The 20731-nt window shown below is 38.7% G+C and overlaps 2 protein-coding genes across 2 annotated transcripts; one reads left to right on the top strand and one right to left on the bottom strand.

Moving 5' to 3' along the window:
• The first annotated feature begins 31 nt into the window (after positions 1-31).
• On the top strand, positions 32-3160 carry LOC139149433 (uncharacterized). Its single transcript, XM_070721202.1, has 3 exons — positions 32-218; positions 1745-1871; positions 2329-3160. Exons 1-3 carry the CDS (start codon positions 96-98, stop codon positions 2421-2423), a joined length of 345 nt encoding a protein of 114 aa, XP_070577303.1. The 5' UTR covers positions 32-95; the 3' UTR covers positions 2424-3160.
• Positions 3161-3492: 332 nt separating this feature from the next.
• LOC139149429 (N-terminal kinase-like protein) lies at positions 3493-19885 on the bottom strand. The gene is given in 21 exon segments (XM_070721197.1): positions 3493-4123; positions 4517-4661; positions 5230-5454; positions 7037-7552; positions 7709-7920; positions 8594-8710; positions 9393-9468; positions 10108-10296; positions 11148-11210; positions 11588-11680; positions 12365-12478; positions 13078-13185; positions 13618-13703; positions 13706-13775; positions 14098-14253; positions 14642-14732; positions 15637-15857; positions 16248-16364; positions 16641-16721; positions 16939-16998; positions 19707-19885. Coding segments are annotated over 21 exon segments (2991 nt in total). The 5' UTR covers positions 19827-19885; the 3' UTR covers positions 3493-3992.
• Positions 19886-20731: the final 846 nt, after the last annotated feature.

Here is a 20731-nt window from a genome sequence, read left to right on the forward strand (position 1 = left end):
AACTCAGCTGAGCAGCGCCGCCACCGCAGCGTGGCGTGCTTTCGCTTTCTACACCCTGGTTCACGACACAGCAGCTGCTTCCTTGTTCTGGCGCCATGGAAGAACTGCAACTGGAGTACGAAGAACAAAAACTTCGCAACGCCGAACTGCAACATGAAATACTTATCGTTCGTGCCAACATCAATAAGTTGATGAATGATATTAAGGACCGTGCAAAGGTGAGACAGGGCTCTGCGACCACAAGCGCCCTTACACATTACATGTAAATGTTCCATGGTGTGGCCATAGCCTAGCTGCAATACAGTAGCTCGAGGTTTTGCCTGGGTATTTGGGTCGGACGGCAAAGTCCGACCCAAATACCCAGACAAAACCTCGAGCTACTGTACTGCAGCTAGCCATAGCCCTACGAGTATGGCGAGAGTGTCCGGCTTTGGCTACGCCGCCTCCGGAGGTGGGAGGCGGCGTAGCCAAAGCCAGACACTCTCGCCATACTCGTACTAGTCGTAGGGCTAGGTGTGGCCAGTGTTCTGCATCTGCTCGGGCCTCTGACCCCTGACTCACGGCTCACTTTATGTACGGCTCTGTGAGTGCTATATAATCGCAATCATAGGGCCATATATACAGTGAGCTGAGGGCATGAGTTGCCAACTATAAAAGCTGGAGGAGTCGTCATTGGCGGTACCACAAAGGGCAAAAACCGAGGGTGTTGGGAATTAGCAGTGGACACAGGCACTGAATACCCTAGCTGCAAAATTGTAGCGCTACGGTGAGGCGGTCGGTGATTTTTGGTTTTTGCGACTTCGCTCACCAGTAGCGCTACAATGCCGATGCCCCTGTAGAGGGTAAAATAAGCGCATCCCATTGGACCAGGCATGTTGATGTGAAATACTACATATTTACTGCATTTGGTCGTACCGATTTGTCACTACTGAAGACTAAACAGTAGACTGCTCTAACGTTGTCGTTTATAGGGTTTTGACATTGTTCAAACACATCGATCGTGTTGTGAAATCATTTCTGGGAGCCGCCATTACCAACTTCCGGTAATGGCGGCTCCAAGAAAACACAGATGCCCCATGCTCACTGTTTATGGAACGCGATCGACGTGTTTGAACAATTTCAAAACCCCATAAACGACAAGATTAGATCAGTCTACGGTTTAGTCTTCAGTAGTGACAAATCGGTACGACCAAATGCAGTAAATATCTAGTATTTCACATCAACATGCCTGGTCCAATGGGATGCGCTTATTTTACCCTCTACAGGGGCATCGGCATTGTAGCGCTACTGGTGAGCGAAGTCACAAAAACCAAAAATCACTGATCGCCTCACCGTAGCGCTACAATTTTGCAGCTATGAATACCCCTAAATACCTACTGTAGGCTACATCCAGAAACAACGCAAGGTCACTTGTAAGGTATAGCAGGGCAGTGGATAGCACCAAGTTGAGTCTGGCCAAGTATGGCAATCATTTATCATTTATCATGGAGGCTCAGGTCACAGGTGTTTGGATTGTCACTTTGCGAAGCTCTATACAGCAAGTACGGAAGTCGGGGGCTTCATGAAGTGACGATCCAAATGCCTGTGGCTCATGTAATCTCCGTTCTACCATTGTATATCATGTTCTCGTCCACAATCGAACCTCCCTTCATTCTTTCCTGTGTGACGACATATCAAAATGGTACCAACATGTAGATACGAAAAGTTTTCATGAGTTTCTCACTCAGTTGTTTTTCTTTTGAAGAATATTGAAAAACATCATCTAGAGATGAAGTGGGGTCCGAACGGAACAGAGGAAGAAGGTATGGATCCACAACAAGAGACAGAGACACTTGTTGAACAACTCGTTGAGATTCCAGAAATGCTAGACAGTGAGTAGATAAATGCCAAGAATCTTTCTGTCGATGACCAAGTGCAAGAGGGGCACATCTCCTATGCATTAACGTAGGCAATGCGCCCCTCTTGTACTGGGCCATCGCTGTGTGGTCGAAATGATGTGCAGTCAGTTTCTTGGTCAGTATTGAATAATTCTTCATCATTTTCTAAGTAAAATATTGATTGACAATAGTCTTAGAAAAATGTCAGGGTATTCAAATCTAAACAGAGTTTATCTTTTCAACTTGCTGAAGACCTGAGTGAGTAGCATGCTGAAGTGGCCAAAATTATCAACAGCACTTACATCGCATAGGTTAATCCTCTTTCCGCGAAGTGGTATTTATTTCTATAGTATGGTTTGTCTATGGAGCTTGGTAGAAAGAGGATTAACATTGGGAGATGAATCAATATCAGATCCATTGATTACACTTCACACTTTCATTCACTATTCAGGCGTGTTGTCCTCACTCAAACATCGTCAGGCCAAGATGAATGCAGAGATAATTGAAACCAGATCTAAACTGCAGCAGCTGATGGAAGATGGGTGATCAAGAAATGTACTGCTTCAGTTTGAGCTAAAGGAAGTCAATGTGTAAAGATTTTTCTATGTTGACTGTTGATTTACTTTGGTAACATCTCAGAAAACAGGGCTTGTTGGTGCCAAAAAAATGTGCAATATATTGATGTTTTGGATTTCATCTCGTAGCAAATGCACAGCACTGAGCAGGTAGCATGTTTGGCAGCAGTAATTCACAGAAGAATGGCCATACAACTCTTCATGGACAAGTTGAGAGAGAACACCATGGCTGCAGGATATATTTTTTCAATACATACCATAATACCACACTTCAGATAATATTCATTAAAAGTGTCTTTTTATATCAGAGTTATAACCATGAAAATAATTATATTTACCTTGACAATCTGAGGTGTGTGGATCATAGCTTTGATGAGAATTTTATTTGGTCATATGATATCCTCAATCATATCTGTAAGGTGCTGACTAAAATTAATAATTGTATATTACTATCTACATAAAGGTCAGCTTGTCAGTGGGCATTTTAGCTGATTTATGCAAACCTTATTAGAATTGGCAGTCATCAGAATCTACAGTTGATTCAACCATGGAAGTTATATTGCACAGCTGCCATGTCTTTTCTTACAATCAAGGAAGGCAAATGATTCTTACGTAGTACAGTTTCTTGTGAGGCTAGTTTGAATTTGGGTGTGAAGAAAGTAAATTTTCTACATACCTCATAAATTTGCAATTCTAGATGACCTAAAATCTTGCATTATTTGTGAATTTTGAGTTTCAGACAATGCATTTTCTCGCACATCTTTGTGTATTTAGTGCGCACAGTTTGAAGTTCAGTTGTTCAAGCTGTATGCTGACTCACCTTACATAAGATCTACATCAAAATATTATGACACACATATATATGTGATTTAAATCAAGACATTCAAGGTGTTTATACCGGTAGTTTGTCTTTGTCAATCTTGAGAAACTGGTGTAGGATCACAGGATAAGGTGACATCAGGTCGGTATTTGGATAAAAGAAATCAATGAAAAACTAAAGTGATGGGAGACAACACTCAGAACTTGTGGAGACGTAACTTGGTTAAAGTGATTCACTTTTCATGATAATTATTACTTTTATTTTTATTTCATGAAAGAATAATAATGTGAATTCCCCATTCTTGTGAGAAGTAAGTACCAGCATAGTCCTGTGTTACACTGTACAACTGAAGATGTGAGTTTGAGTTTCCTGCTGAAACCACATTAGTAATGGAAGTTGAAGTCTCAGAATTGTTATTTACACATTAAGAGTTGCTTGAATTCACTTTTCAAATCCTGAAACGCACTGGTCAACGACTGTTCAACAATTTCATTGGCAACTGTACGTTTAAAGTAATAAAGGTTTGATCGTCAGCAGAGAACTTTGGCTACATTGCGATCTGACATCAAGATCTTTCCTAGCCAATAAATTACTCATTAAAAAATGTTCAGTATTTTCCAATGCAGAAATAAGTCCAGACACATATGATTCAACTTTCCCTTGATTTCTATTGTTACATAGAAACGCAGTGGTGTAAATGTCAGTAGTACAAAATATAGTCTATAGTTTGCGAGCTCCAAGTTTCATTCCTCCAAGATTTTTCTTGGCTTCCCTCTTTGCTTGGATTTCCTTTTCCCGCTGTATCCTTCGTTCTTCTCTCTTCTTCTTTGCGATTTCTGCTTTACTGAGTCCTGAAAAGTCAAGTAAATGCAGAAAAGTGAAGGCTTCGCCCCTTCTTGATAAATTTTCACATTGTAAGCAACTTTCAGTGACAATTTGAATTTTTTACTTTACAAATGTTCACAATACAAATTTTTCTTTGCTCATGCACAAAATTACTTGCTCTGCCTGTGATCTCTCAAGTTTACGTGAGACCAAGTGCTAAGAAGATCAGAGCATGACAGTTTAATCAATGAGCAGGTCAAAAAGGAGAAAAGTTGACAGGATTTGTTAGTTTATTCTTCATCACGGAAGGGAGTCAGTTAACCATCTATCCATAGATGGGAGTTTTTAGCAATCACACTAGTGCCTTGATGAGTTTCCAAGGATGGTGCGATAAGTAATTGAAATTTCTTTTTTCTTACCGTCATTTCCAAATGATCCCCAATCATCATCGGCAGCATCCCACCCATCATTTCCTGATCCCCAGTCATCTCCGCCAAAGCTACTCATCCCTGGTTTGGACGCTGCTGTAAATGGCTTAGAGGCTGCACTTTTTGGTTTGGATTTCTACGGAAGTAAACATACAATTCTGAGTATTTTTGTTTCATGGCCTTCTCGTTCGGAACTCTATAACCAACAGTAATCATGAAATCATATTTCTTTTCTCTGTTTATCTGCATCACCATCAAGTCTTGAAGATTTTTTTAACACAGGCAATGAATGAAACTTTACAAACATCTACAATTTACAGGTAAAAATCAAGCCAAATACATACAGTTGGAAAGAATCAAATTTGCAAGTGTGAGTACGGTTCAGATGACTTAAATGGAAAGGTTGCTACTACACACTGTGCAACATCACAAAGTCATCAACGACAATGACTTAATCATTGAAGTGCTTCTAAAGATGACAAGCTTCTGACATGTAATGTCCTTTTCAGTCCAGAATGTGAAATAGGCAATTAAAACTGCAAATAAATCAAAGAATCTTGGAAAGTGACAGATTCTGGGAGACTACAAAATCTAACCAATCTACGTGGGAGTGTCATGCAGGTCATAGCAAAATTGTTGTTTTGGAGGTGGGCAGCAGAACATGGTGATATAAACCAAGTTGGAGAGGTGGACAATCTCTTTACCTCACTCGATTCCATGCCCAGTCCGCCGAAGAAGTCTTGTGTCTGTGATGTGTCACCGCCCCAGTTATAACTACTAGCTGAAGCGAAACCTTTATTGTCTGCTACAAAATCTGTGGCTTCTTCCCAGCCTGGTGGAGGTTTTGATTTTGGTTTTGGTTTGGATATTGCAGTGCTACCACCAGAACTACTAACACCACCACCGCCAACACCACCTGTCCTTGCAGGCTGTACCCAGACAACATGCAGTGGGTGGAGAGGAAAGATGGGTTAATTATTGTAAAAACGTTTTCAGCGTTGACAAGAAGGTTAGGAAGGAAATAATCACTCAATATGGATGTTATCTGTGTGAATTTACAGACGTTTTATAGAATTTTTCTTCTCCCCAACAGCAGTCTTTCCCTTGTAGACTGAACACAATTTGCAGATTTAATATTGATAGTAGTCCAAAACATGCAGTTACTACTGTTTACTGTTTGAAACATTAATGCAGCAAGTTTTCAAATACTAAAGTAATAATCCTCTTTCTCCCAAGTGGTATTTATTTTTATGGTTTGTCCATGAAGCCTGGTGTAGAAAGAGGATTAAGTACAGTCTGTATTTCTGACAATGCGATGATCCACTGGATAAAATGAGTATAAGAATTTAAAGCCATATTTGATTCATAGAGTATAGTGTTAGCCCAAAGGTGATAGACCAAAGGCTTAAAGGTTTTCAATATGAGGAGACCTGGTATCTTTTCCCCAAACTTCTTGCCTTTGCCTCCCTGAACCCCTGGATACCACACCAGTGCCATACTTCCTGTCTAACTAATTCCTATGCATAAAATTTGCATATGAAAAGCTTGTGAACCTATCACAGAATGGAGCTACTGTACATGTGGTGCAGTCTTTGGAACTTTAGTGTCAATATAAGACTTACACTGACTTCGTATAAAGTATAAAATCTGCTGAATCTTAGCAAAAATGAATGAACATTGGTAAAACCCCAAGGTGCCGTTTACAAAGGATCATGGGTATTTAAAAACTGCATGAAGTGTTTTTCCATAAAAGTGTGAGCATATTTATTATTACAACTTCAATTCATAATGCAGCACCTTGAAGACTTGTTATCAAAGACACATACGGGAAGAACTTCTTTCCCAAACACCTTTGAGGAAAGTCCTTGGACCCCTAACAGCAAATGTTTGGCCTTGTGAAGGCCATAGCTTAGCTCTACAACCTCCCTTGACCATGGGGCTAAGATGTTACCGACAGAGCCCTGGGGGTGGGTTAGGTGTTCGTCAAAGCATAGTAATACAAGTGGCATGTTACATACATGTGAACATAACAGGGCTCACTATCAAGGTGTCACTTTTGCTGCTAGTCCCTCAAATCCCCAAGTATTAATGTATTAAGTAATAATTTTATCGCCAAAAGACTATTTTATCAGATAAATCAATAGTTTGTGTAACGATCACTGGAACATTACTTTGCAGCTTGGGTAATATTTGAGATATCCCAAATATGATTTGATGTATATCAAGGGACACTAACAATGAAACACTGCAACATTTGAAGACTTGCTTATCTGAAGAAAAAACCAGATAACCAAACCATGGTACACAATTCTGCTAAATTCCATTATATGCATGTATTTATGTATGGAAATTTGCACTTTGGTTTTTTACACTTAAAAAAAATTGGCAGTAGTAAATTGTATTTAATGAACAACATCTAATACAACTGTAGATTTGAACTTGAAGTTTTGGTGATATCCCTTCTGAGGAGAAAACTTGCACAAAACTGTTGAGCATTGCTTGCATACACACCTGCGTCTTCTTATTGCTGAGTGAAGTATTCTTCTTTTCAGGTAGGAAGTCTTCTAGAGCACCCCAGTCATCCTCATTGCCATTGTCCCAATCTCCAAAATCGTCTTTCCCCCCTGTTTGTTCACCCGTGTCCATGCTACCCCAACCATCATCGTCATCATTGCCCCACCCCACACTCATGTCCTCTTTCTGTGAGCTGATACCAAATTTAGAGGCCGATTTCTGACTGCTTGGTTTTGTACTCGTTGATGATGGAACTTTCCCCCAATTGTCACCCCAGAGTTCCTTGATGTCATCGTCCGCGCTTTTTTTCCCACCAAGTTTCATTTTTCCAGTCTTTGATGACGACAAGGACGTTGATAATGAGCTTGCTTGCATTGTTGATTTGGTTTGTTTAGTAGTTGTTGTTGTCATGTCATCCCAATCATTGTCCCATCCTGATGAAAGCTCCTCTGGTTCTTTGATAGTGGCTGCTATCTTTTGTGTAGTACTTGTGTCAGTAGATGGTGAAAATTCCTGTGCAAGAAAACCCAGGAACAATTGAGTGGATTTTCAGCATATATATATACACACGCAACCACAAAATGGTGTCTTGGCAAACAACTACCTAATGAAAATTCACCTTTGTCTAAGATTTCACTAATTATCGGCAAGTGATTATTCTTAACTTACATCCATATCACCCCAATCATCATCATTCCATCCATCTCCGCCGTAATCTGAGTCAGAACTGTGATCAGCTTCGGCATCCACTTCAGCAACACCTTCCTCCTCCTCTACAACATCATCTTCCATGGCTGCTGCTTTTCCACTCCCTTTGGCTGGACTTGTTTGTGACGGCTGCTTTGCCGGAGTTTCCTTGTCAGCTGTACTGGGCTGATTGCCTGCAAGTTGTGGATTAATATTTTCAATAGTTACGGTCAGTGCCATTAAAGAACAGCGAAACAGACCTTTGACTCCAGCTTATCCCTAAATTGCTGGGCCAAGATAACTGAACTTGACCTGGTGAAATGGTCGCACTCTGTACATTTCAATATTATTTTTTTCACTGCCACATTCACAACAGATCACCAAGCATAATGCAATTTGATGAACACAACTACTGTCACAGAGCAATATTATTGAAGATGTACAGCTGTTACTTCAATACTTTTGGACAAAATTTTAAGACTATTCATGATTGAATTTGATTTCTATTTCTGTAAAAAAATTGATCAAAAAGGAGTACCATCTGTAGGAAATGGGGCACAGCATCGTAGAATCTTCATTGCATCTCATTACTAATGGTTTGACCTACAAACATAATGAACTGGCGTGATGGAACTTTACACATCTGGCAACAGTTAACCTTTAACCTTACCTGATGATCTAGCCCTACATAGAGTAAGAAACTAAATGAAACCTGTTGTCAAAGGAAAGGTGTAACACATCAAATGTATTGAAACTGCTATCTGTTCTTGCCCTAGGTGGAAAGTGACCTTTGGCCTTGCTTGACACCTTATGGTGAAAGATAAAAGAATGTAGCAGAGACTAAGGCAGTGAATGACCATCTCGTACCTATCTCTTTGTCCTTGGATTTCTTCCTGTAGAACTTTGAGGTCAATGAGGACACTGCCCAGCCAGTCCAGCCAGTTGTACTCTGTGTTGTACTCGCTGCGGCATTTACATCAGCCTCTGGTCAGCATTATGGGATGTGGTCAAGAAAAGATGGTCACATTACTTTGTGAACATGTTACATAGTTCTGCCTGAATGCTCTAGCGGTAAATCATTTCTGTCAATATATTCTGTATCAATACCGGTACATTGTGTAAAGCATGACAGTTCTCAAAATCTCTGATAATATAATGTCTCAATCTGAACTCCTGTAATAGTGCATGTCACTTTCAATAAGGCCAAAGTAAGTAAATTCTTTGTTTTGCGTCCACTCTAAATGGGAAAAGGTACGCGTCTAAGCGGCTGAAAAACACACACAAGAAAATTAACACAATGTAATTTGATTGCAGCAAATAAAAAATTGTAACAAAATTTTAGTTCAGAAAAGCTAAGCGGCCATGTCCTAAAATTTCCTATTCAAATACACTGTGTGTGTTTTTTATGAAAACCTTAAAAACCTAAGCGGGTTGGGACGCAAAACAAAGAATTTAATTACTTTGGCCTAATGGTGGATGTATGCATATACGTATGCCAGTACCCTATGGAACTAATAGATTACATGAAAGACTTCTCTAAACACTTTCTTTGTTTGCATCAGTGTTAAATAAATCATAAATGACCACAGATCAAGACAACATGTAAAATTCTTGTGATGTTCAGTTTCCATGTTTATTACTCACACAATACGTAAAATGCACTCACCCATTTCAACTGCTTTCTCAGGATTTTGTGACACTTCCTCAAGCTTTTTCAAGAAAAGTTTTATTGCTTTAAATGCCTGAAAAGAACAAACAGGATCATACATTATCATGATAGTACCTTTCCAATGTTGAACAAAAATTTGAAGAACACAGTGCGTCCGCAGTGAAATCTGTCATTACAAACATTACTCTTATCAGAATAGTTGGCTGCTAAATCAGTAATCTTTGACTGACCGCAGTTCTGTAAGTGAAACCCTTCTGAGTCAACCTTCAAGTCAATTTGTGAATTTCTTGACATTTCATAGCATCTTCTCTATATTGCCAGAGATGACATTGTATGAAGTCAGTGGTGTTCAGTTCAGCGTTGAGGGCGCACTTCCAATAGGCAGTTTGCTGTGTCCTTTGAAATTACAACGGTGCACCACTTCAATTCTACATCAAGAACATTGGATAGCTCTGACAGTGTAACACATGAGGTAGACTTTAAGGTAAATGCAACAGAATGTAACACTCAACTGCAAATTAACACAACGTGGTTTATAATATAATACCTATTCTGGTTATATTATTTGAATGCAGAAACTAAAATCTTCCTTTCTCGTGGTTTCATAATGTGCTTTAAGTTTTCTTGCCTTTCACTGTATCTTCTATCATGATTTCTATCCTTGGCACAAAGATTATTGTCCATATGGACAAGAAAAGATTCATGAACACACCTGTTCTCTGACGCCTTTGTCTGGATCAACAGTCACGCTGCACAGAGTTGGCAGTACCTTGTATGCGATATCTTTCATGGCGTAGTAATTCTGTGTAGCTGTCATCGCCATGACACCAGCTGATCTGGCAGGAGGGAACGGGTCTTTCAGAGACCTTTGAAATGCAGAAGCTAGAACCTTCTGCCTCATCTGAGTAAGGGAGAGAAGAGAGTGAAGCCTATTACTTGACAGATCCAAATCAAACGTGTTTTTATAGGAAGAATGTGCCTCAGGGACAGATATTTGGACTCTCAAATTTTTACAATTCTTTTCTGATCTACCACTTGTGGGGGCTCATTTTAAAGCTGTTGGGGTAAGTAAAATTTTTGTTGTCTTAGTTTTTCGAAAATCGAAAGTTCATTTTTCCCTCACTAAGTTAACACAGCGACGGTGGCCATTTTGAATTTCAAATATCGGTGAATGTTAGGTATTTTGTTCGTCTAGTGCCAAACTTTCCTTGGCAACCCCTGATTTTTATTCTTCATTTGGTGGGGGAATGGTTGAAAGTTTCACTGAGGAAAGTTTGAGCAAAAGTTAAGTCTTTCACTTTTGAGATGCATACTACTGTACGTCAATTTTTCTCTCAGATATCTGCTACTGTATATAATCAGTATTGATATTTGGCGTATAAATGACAAAACAGAACATGACACTGGTAGCGGCTTTATGGTTTGTATATTCTTATATGCAGATTTTTGATGATTGAAAATGCATACAGAGCACAAAAGACGTGTAAATTCCATCAATGACAATATGCATGAACAAATTCTGCACATCTTCTTGTAAACAATCTCAATCATGTCTATCGCCTGTAAATCTCTCTACCAACATTTAATTCATAATTCAACTATCACTCAGTCAGATAATGTACCAACATTTATAAGGCTGGTTAGTTTTAGTTCTCAATAAACATGAACATCACTCTTCTCCATTCAAACTCAAAGAAGTGCTTTGTTATTTTGAGGCTGTACCTATGTATGAATTATTCATGAGATATTTACCTGGGGAGTCAAATGCCCAGCCACTTTTCCAATACATACAGTAGTATTTGTTCTGATACCAGGCTGAAATACAAAAGACAGCGTGTCATCACATTTACAAGGAAGATTCTTGTCAGCAAGAAAGCAAGTACATATTTTAAATCTGATGATGTACATTTTCTTGTGCTCCTGAGGCTAAAGCCACACAAGCAGCAAGGCGAAAAATGCATACTTTTTTCATCTGTGACATACCGTTATCCCCTCACATTTGTCAATCTGTACCCGTAAAGATAAGACTGTCATTATACACAAAACTATATCTATTGTCTGCAACCCTACAGAGTTGACGATGAGGTCACAGGGTTGGTTAACATTTCAAACCAGAGTCAAGTTCATGAAATCTTCCCGTTGGATTGTTCACGTCTCTTTGTGTAATGTGGCTGGTACGCAGATCCACTCACCTGGTCATCCTTGGACTGCAGTCTTGCAAAATGTTTCAACACTTCTACATTCAGGTTCTTCTCATTCAGCTTTGGGGCCAAGAGCAACATAGACTACAAAACAACACCAAAAATATTCTGTCATTGAGCTTGACACCATACCTTTAAAGTTACAGCCACCCAACTCAATTTTTGAAAATCAGCTTTCTTTTGTGCAGGGTCAAAAATTCTGGATTTATGTAATGTGGAATGAGATATGCATGTTACTAATAGAACTATTGTCTCCATGTGTGTAAATGAACATTCAAATCAAACAAGCCTCTATCAACACAAGCTTCAATTCAAACTAACTTAGTTCTAATATACTGACAGCTTGAAGTGAAAAGCATAGGGAAGATTAGAATCAAATGCACGGTCCATTACACTCAGTCAGTGAAAATTCTTTCAAGGACTTATCAAGCAATTTTCAAAGACTTTCTGGGGTCCAAAACACCATTTTCCAGATATCACTTTTACAATGTATATTCAATATTTATATACCATTTTACATGTTATTTTTACAATATCATGGCTGACCATCTTGTCATTTTTGAAAAGTGTTGCCGAATTATCAACTTTTCAGGACTTTCCTGTAAATTTCATTTCCAAGGACTTTTTGCAGGACATTCTAGGAAGTTTTAAAATTTGAGGATTGTCCAGGACTTTTTGCAGGAGTGTACAGACCCTGCAAATGGCTAGATGAATTAAAAAGCCCGGGCATCCAACCTAGCTGTGGAATGACAAGCATTGCTTTCTCACCTTGACAGTGGCCTCTCTGATTGCTGGGTTAGTGTCCATGAAACCATGACACACATTGGGAAATATCTTGTCATTGACGATAGCAGCACTCAAATGTTCCACAAACTGGTCCATCTGTTGATGAAGCAAATCTCCATTGAATTAGAAAGTTGAAATCATCAGAACAACAAAATGTTTTTTTTTCATTTTCCTAGGTGTGACTGACCTGTTTGTTTAGATACAAGCATACACTGTGGCCTCATTCTCCATGCATGCTTAGTAAAATTACTGAAAAAAGTGCTACTGTTTCAAGAGTGAAGTTATCAGCTGGATCAGCAACTATCATCAGCGGAGTAGGAAATTCACAGAAAATAACAACCGGACATTTGGGCATGTAACAGTTGCCTGCCTGACGAAAATAGTACCTGCTCTAATAATTACATGTATATCCCAGCACTTCAATAAACCAATAATTGGAAATTATTTCCACTTGTCCATCAGGCAGGTAGCTGTAATATTACACCTCTTCTGCAAAAAACTCTAACTGCCAGCAGTTATTACCTAGGCTACTCTGCTATCTAGGCAAGACTTCTCATGTTCTCCTGGATTTTGCTGGTGAAGGAATGAGGACATCATCACAGACATCTTCATAGATATCACTACTATAGTGCTCTTTTATTACTTACATACATTGCCTTGCCTATCCTGGGTATCTAACTGGTGTTTCATCTTACCTGTTGTAGAAGTTTAATCCTAGTGGCCCTGTCTGTAGATGAGAACATCTTCACAACACACGGTACTATCTTCTTTTGATAATCATCTGCATGTAGAAGTTTGCCAAGCTGCAAAATGAAAGTGATCAAATGAGTGTTAGACACAAGGAACTAAAATAACGCCCTATATTCTTGTGAAAGTTCTGCTATTTGGTAGCTGGCGACTTAAACAGATGCAAAAGACGTTGAATAGAGAGATTGAAAATGATATCGTTTGATAACTTAAGAGAACTGAGCTTTCTTACGGCATGGTCTCTGGTAAAGTAAGGAGTATCTCATTCATTTGAAGTTTCTATTACAATTCCCTGTCTTGTCAATCAAGACGTTTCTTCGGTGTCAAGATCCAACACTGAGCAGAGTAATTTTACAGCAAACATAAAATATATTTACACTGACACCTTTATAGGCTTTGGAGACACACAACAGTCTAGATCCAGTGTCTCATACACACTTGAAAAGAGAAAGTGACATCATTGATAGGTACCAAGGAAAGAAACTTACCTTGACAAGCGGTGTCAACACTGCAGAGCCAGCATTTCCATAGTCAAAGGCTTGCAACAACAAGGGAAGAATCTTATACTTGCAAATTCTTGTGGAAAATCATCCAAGTCTTCATTGAGTTTACTGAAAAATTTTGTCTTTTCATTTGCATCCTTGATCTGAAATGGATTGGTCAATAAAACATAGCTAGATCATGTTATGGATGCTTAGTATTAGTAATTTACCATCATTGTTATCAATATTGTCATTATAATGGCTATTATTACTACAGGTAGTGGTAGCTTCTGCAGTAATTATTTTAGAATTGGTAATACTAGAAGTAATAATAGGTGCTAGCTGAGGTGGTGCAATCACATTAGATTGTGTTAGCTAGTTCTACTGTTGGAACAGTAGATAGTACTGTTTCAGAAATGGTTTCTTGCATTCTCTCAAATCAGAAATTTGTAAAGTTCTCATTACTTTCTCTGGGGAACTGTTTACCTGGATCTCCTCAAGAAATAAATTAGTTTTCACAAATCCATTGTCCATGAATCCATTGATGGACCTGCAATCTTGGATGAACTTGGAAGGGTTCGGTCTGGAAATAGGGTTGGCACCCACCAGCTCACAGTAATTTGGCAGCAGTGACTTGGGTATCTGTGGAAAGGTAAACAAAAAGAGCCCTGAGGTACGTTGGAAAATACAAAATGCAATCATGGTTGATTGAACTGTGCACAAGAAATGATAAAAGGGTAAATTTAAACGATATGGTAGTCGATAATGACAGTGTAATAAAAGCAAATCTTTTGTCAGGCTGACAAACAATGTGGAAAATCACTGGTAGCCACCTCCTGGCACTGTGCACTACATTGCTCAACTAGAACGACAAGTATTTCCATGCATGTCTCTTATTGGCTCACTTTCTCTCATACTTCAATCAGAAAATGGTGTGGGTATATATATAGTACTTACTGGGTAAAATACCCTGGTTTGAAGTTGTTCGCTCAAATCACACATAAACATGAATTGTGACTGGTTAGCTTACCTTTCCTACAGCTTTCAGAGACGATGTCCTTGGCAGGGGACCATTGAATACTTCCCATATAAGGCATCCTAGACCCCACATATCAGCTGCCCTGCACATTGCAAGAGATTTCAATCAAACATGAATAAAGAGAGAATGCAAGATGATAAGGAAATTGGAAAACCATGTGATGACATATTGGATGTGCATGTGTTTCAAAACTGTTTGAGGTGCTGCACAGTTTCTGCCATCCTTGCTCCATATGGGGTACCCTTGTAGAATAATTATCTATTAATTGCATTTTCAAACTCATCTTGCCCTTCCAGTATTGTAGCATGGACATATGGAATGAGAAAATTTGTACACAGACCACGTAAAACTTCAATACTCATTTTATGACCACACAGAATTTTCCTCATTGCACATACATTAAAAGATGTCAGGCTAAAGTATGCACCATAGATTTGATGCACAGAGAGGTGAAATTTGCCAGACTGAGTCACAACCGCAGATGTGAAGGTCACATACGTGTAATTTTTGTAAGACCGCAGCAATTATATTTCGAGTTTTAACTTTATTATTAGTAATAAGTCTTATATATTCTATATTAGAAAAAAATATTGAATATCTGGTATTATCAAAATACGGCATATCAATATATGGTATATTTTATCTATCCAAAAACACCTGCAGGTCCATAGTGCATATGAGTTTGAGGGAATTGCAATCACCAATGCACTTTTAAATTTTAAGAATTATTTGCGATGGTACTAATTATAAGATGAGAAAATTTCCAAAAAAGGTAATTATATATGTATTGAGTCTTTATTTAAATAATTATTTCATCAATAGCACATCATTTGTTTCCATATCACTCCTATGTGCAGTAATTATTTTTTTGAAAGTATGCAACTTTTAGACAATTATGATATGCAGTGAAAACTCAATGAAATGAGAAACATTGTTAAATTTCCCATCATTTTAGTTTACTACGTCTCTGGCATAAAGTTGCTTACCACTTTGAAGTTTTCTTGCGAACTCTCACAGCATCTCCCTTTTCAGGCGGGTCATACTTCTCCAAAGCTGGCAGTGGTTTTAGAGTGGGACTCTGGTCAGCTGGGTAGACGTAGTCAACTCCAAAGAGCTTCCACTCTCCGGCCATGTCAACGTAGATGGACGACATGTTGACGTTGTTGTGGATCAGCTGGCAGTCATTGACAAGGAAACTCAAACCTTTCTGGGGACCGTAAAAGAAGCAGGAGATGAAAACTGTTGACCAACATGGGTGTAGCTACACATGAAAATACCTATCATATTGAAACTTTACTGAACAGAGGTTTCAGAGCTTGAAATTTATAAAACTTGTGAGAAAATAATCTCCTCCTATGTCTACTGTATAAACAACAAAATTATAAACCATGATATTTGATCAGGACATATCATATTTAAACACAGAGCAAGAAAGTATGCATGAAACACTCAAATTTTCATGAAGTCATTTCAATTCTGATGCATATGACTGATACTGAAGCTGTAAATTTGGTGAAAAACAACAGTATTTCCAGCCCTTGTAAATTTTGCATCACAGCTTAATTTTTGAAAGAGAGAGATTTAATTATCCACTTACCACAATCTGATGAAGACCCCATGAAATGACCAACTCATTGGTTTTACCACTCTGTAATTTCAAGTACGACTCAAGTGGCTGCACTTTTTCAGTGACTATATACAGTGCTGTTTCCGTCTGGAAAAAAATAATATCAAAAAATACTGGTATTTAGAAATCCTAATTTTTAAATGTAGCACAAAACACACACACACACACAAACCTGACCCTGCAAAACTTTAGTTTACTGATAGGAACTGAAAGTCACAAAATATTGCATGGTTTATAAAATTAAGAAGCTGGTAAAAGTAAACGGAATGCTCCAATGTATAAGATCTAGTGATACCTCACTGTTGGAAGGCAAAACAGATATTTGCATCAGGAACTGTGTCAGAAGCTCAATAGTAATCTTACCTCTAACCCATCGAGGTACATCAGAATGTTTGGATGGCGAAGTGTTTTTATCCTCTTAAAGGCAGTCTTTGCTGTCTGTGTCTGTGAAGGGAAAAATTACAAATGACAGTTACTTTACAATATCTACGAGACAGTTGAACAGATGTTTTCATTGCACACTTCCAAAGACAGTGAAATATGAATAGGATGAAAAATACTTTGACCCAAACTTTGTGTAGGTTTTTGGTACATTTCTCTTTAGAAACACATGAACTGTGATGGAAAGATATTTTGTAGATACGAAGAAATTCTACCTTACCTGAGATTCACTGGCACCTTTGATATCATAGACAAACACTGACACTGGCTCTCCATTTGCCTTGAGAATAGAGAAGAGATAGAAATGCTTCACTGCTGAGTCTGCTCATAATGACATCATCAAAAGACTTGATCTTTTGATCCAAGATGATTGAGATCATTAGCCCTTTCACCCAATGATCATTAGCTCTTTCACTCTTTACTCTGTAAAGAGTTCAAACGTCAAAATTGAAAAGTATAGATTGGGCCGAACTATTGTTGGCAGAAGGGTTAAGTGCATGACAATAGTTGAGCTATATCAGAGCATGTCTATGGTCAGAGCTACTTCAGGTATACTTCAGAGGTACACCAGGGGTACTTATGAAGCATCCATATGGTACTTGTCCAGGTGGACTGTTGTAGATGAAAGTGATTTGTAATTGTATCTGATTTTGACACTGAGCAGACTGTCAGTTTGTACCTCAGCATCCTCATATCAGGCACAAGTAACACTGATTTACAGACAATCATCATAGGCAAATGATCATGACCAATAGTTATGGTGGGTCTACAAATGAAATTTCCCAATTTGTGTGTGAAATTTTGTAATAACCAGCAATGTACCTTTGAGTTGAATTGTATATAAATTTCTATCGCCATATATATATTTGGACTTGCAATAGACGATGTTGACTAAAACATAGACAGCAGAGAAATTGTCAGACTTACTAAAGCAACCCTATCAGCTTGCTATGCACTGCCAATGGCAATGTACACCTGATGGAGTACACAGTCTATAGTCACCACCTCATGTTTCAGAGAATTTTCTGAGATTTGCTTCGGAAGACTGTTGGATGTGACTCTTCCTGTGGCTGCTTTTATTAGTTTCTTTCAAAGTTCTTTCAGACTACCTGCAGGGATGTAGCTGACATTTACAAAAGTTCTATGGTAGATATAGAGGAATGCTTTCAAAATACAACATATCTCTTCAGGACCTGAAAATTTTCCTTTTTTCCACTGGTCCCAGGACAAGTGACCTGTTTTTTTTTCACTGGATCCAAGGTTAAATCCACTGGTCCACAAAAATTTGCAAAATGATACGAGAACGATTCATTTCTCTCACTGATGTTATATTTGTTTGCATTTATTTCTATCAAATTTGCTTGGGATGCACAATTGTCAATTATTATACTGCAGACATATTGCATGTACATATTTACTTGGCAGATTTCTCAAATTCTTGTTCAGTAATCTCATCTGCCCATTTGTACTGGTCTGCGTAATTTTGAGGGGTAACTTAATACTGGTCCTTGATAAAAATTCACTGGTCCCAGACCTCAGACCAGTGTTATTTTCAGGCCCTGCTGTTATGCAAATGGTAACTTTGACTAACTAAGTGAATTAGTAGTGTAACTGGATTTCTTATGATTTTGACTCTTTTGGGCCATTCATGATGGGTTTAGCACATTCGCTGGGTACTCATTCCGGGCACCTGATACCACCATGTATTTCTTGTCATGGACGTACCACATGTGGTACATCCATGTTCCTGTATACATGGTTCAAGATGGTCCTCTGCGAAATTGTGAAATTTTGTGTGTATTGCGCAACCTGATGATTTTATTACCTTGACTGATTTGGATTATTGGGTTTGTTTTGATGTCATACTGCTGTGGCAATACTCCTGGTTGTGTTGTATGCTGTGGGAACTAAACACAATACAGCATAACCAATGGACTGGTATAGCTACAGGTAGCAGCAACCTGAACTGGCGTTAAGAAACCCTGCAGATTCCCATTCAATCACAGTCCGATTTACGTCATATAGGCGGACACTAATTGTTACAATTAAGGGGCGGGCAGTACTTAGACCTTCACATGGCTTTTCTTAATATGTGACTGTTTTCTACTTTCAGCTATGCCATGCCAATAGTTGTATCTTGTAATTTATTAAGTTTTCTAACCAAGGCACTTGGAATGAGACGCCTCCTGTGCTCACAATTGTGTGCACAGTCAGCAAGGCACACTAAACCAAAGTAGGGATTTTCTCCCGATCAGGAGAAAAATTGACCGCCTGATAAAGAGAATTTCTCCCGATACGGAGACTTTTTTGATAGAGTAGTTCTGTGCAATTTAAAAAATAGACATTTGTGCATTATGAAAAGTGTACCAGTATGTTCATTATCAAATTTGAGGGTGAATTTACCATTGTTCCGAAAAAGTTCACCATTGCTTTCTTTGTATATTTTCACATTTATTCAATAATAGTGATAACCTCTGTAGAAAAGGCATACAGCAAATTGTCACTTTATATGAAAAATGTATTTTCGGAGTGTGGATCAACTTCATTTGTAGTGTACTTTTTAACATCGAAATCATGTCCCGGAATTCATTCATTAACATTTTGAAACTGTTACACATTTTGGACAGTTTCCCGATCGGGAGATTTCTGTCATTTTGAGACAAACTGTCATCGAGTAGCTTTCTGGGAAGTCTCCCGATTGGGAGAATCCCCCTTTCGGTTTAGTGAGCCTTGCTGACAGTTGCTCGGACCATATGATAATGCAACCGTAGGTCATGTCAGTTTTCATGTCATTTTCCGCCATTGTATGAAGGATAATCAAGCACCACTCTTCTTTTATTTCGAATGAGCAAACTATGGTGACATCCTCTGTAAAGTCAGCATGACATGGCCAACATAACTGTGCCAATCTTCAGCATGTAGACGGCCACGTCACTTCATACACATTATGTACTGTTGGAGGACACAAACCGGAAGTAGGTAACTCACCTTTCTTTTACCTTCATGGAGAACCCAAATAGATTTGTTTTCAAGCTCTGTCAAACTGCACTTATCGCCAATTTCAAAAGCGAGGTCCTTCGTAGGATCTCGAGAGAAGAACGACCACATCGTCGCTGTGTGGTATTACATTAGCGAGTAGCTCCCCTGTTAAAAAAGTTTTGAATTTGTTTGCTGTTTCTCAACTCCAATGACAACGTTACTGCTTCATGCATGAGGGGGCGCTCTATAGACCAGATCATTCCACTGAAGACTGTTGGTCGCATTGCTGTTGATTCTATACACATCTATCATCAAAGTTTACTTAGTGACTAAATTATTTGGGACAGACTGAAGATAAGTGAACTTACCTTTGGTTGCGATCTAAACGGTCGTCTCTGGTCGGGTTTTCCGTTAGGCCTATGTCCTGCGTTTTCTCATCATATTTGTCTGTAGACTGACTGTACACTCAACATATCACAATTATGTTACTTTTGAGTTAGTAACCCAATGGCACTGTAAAATTAAATTTTTCTTAGTCTAGAAAAAACGACCATGAGCCAGCGAAATGGTCTTTTCCTTGTTTATGTATTTGAATATTTTTATGAGAGGTATTTGCGATGGTATTTTGAACAAAAATTTGCGTGGCCGGCACTATCAGAAGAGGTGTGAAATACTTTACTTTTTGGCGGTCTTCAGAAAGGCGATTAAAGTCGACTGGTCAAATTTTTGAACATGGCAAATTCATGTTTTTATTAGTCAATCATCCCACAAACGCTTGTAATAAATGACCGCCGAAATGAACATATACGTCCACTTGGACCATTCGCATTGACCATAACACTGTGTGTGGAACCATTTCAGTTTACAGCTGGCGGTTTACAGTCTTAATTCAACAGTCGGTACTAGCCAGTTTCCAATGCCATAGTTTCACACACAGACTTCGTCATCTTCAATGTTTTGGGGGCAAAATAAAACAGCGCAAAGCTAAATTTCGAAGGATGTTTACAATAACGTAAGTTGAACCGTACAGCCTT

Source organism: Ptychodera flava, chromosome 14, assembly GCF_041260155.1.
Source record: "Ptychodera flava strain L36383 chromosome 14, AS_Pfla_20210202, whole genome shotgun sequence".
NCBI lineage: Eukaryota > Metazoa > Hemichordata > Enteropneusta > Ptychoderidae > Ptychodera > Ptychodera flava.

What these genes read in the sequence shown, in the direction of transcription:
- LOC139149433 (XM_070721202.1), top strand. Translation starts at nt 96, where the DNA reads ATGGAAGAACTGCAACTGGAGTACGAAGAACAAAAACTTCGCAACGCC. An exon ending in ATATTAAGGACCGTGCAAAG is followed by an intron (nt 219 to 1,744) that starts GTGAGACAGGGC and finishes TTTCTTTTGAAG; the next exon opens with AATATTGAAAAACATCATCT. An exon ending in GATTCCAGAAATGCTAGACA is followed by an intron (nt 1,872 to 2,328) that starts GTGAGTAGATAA and finishes TTCACTATTCAG; the next exon opens with GCGTGTTGTCCTCACTCAAA.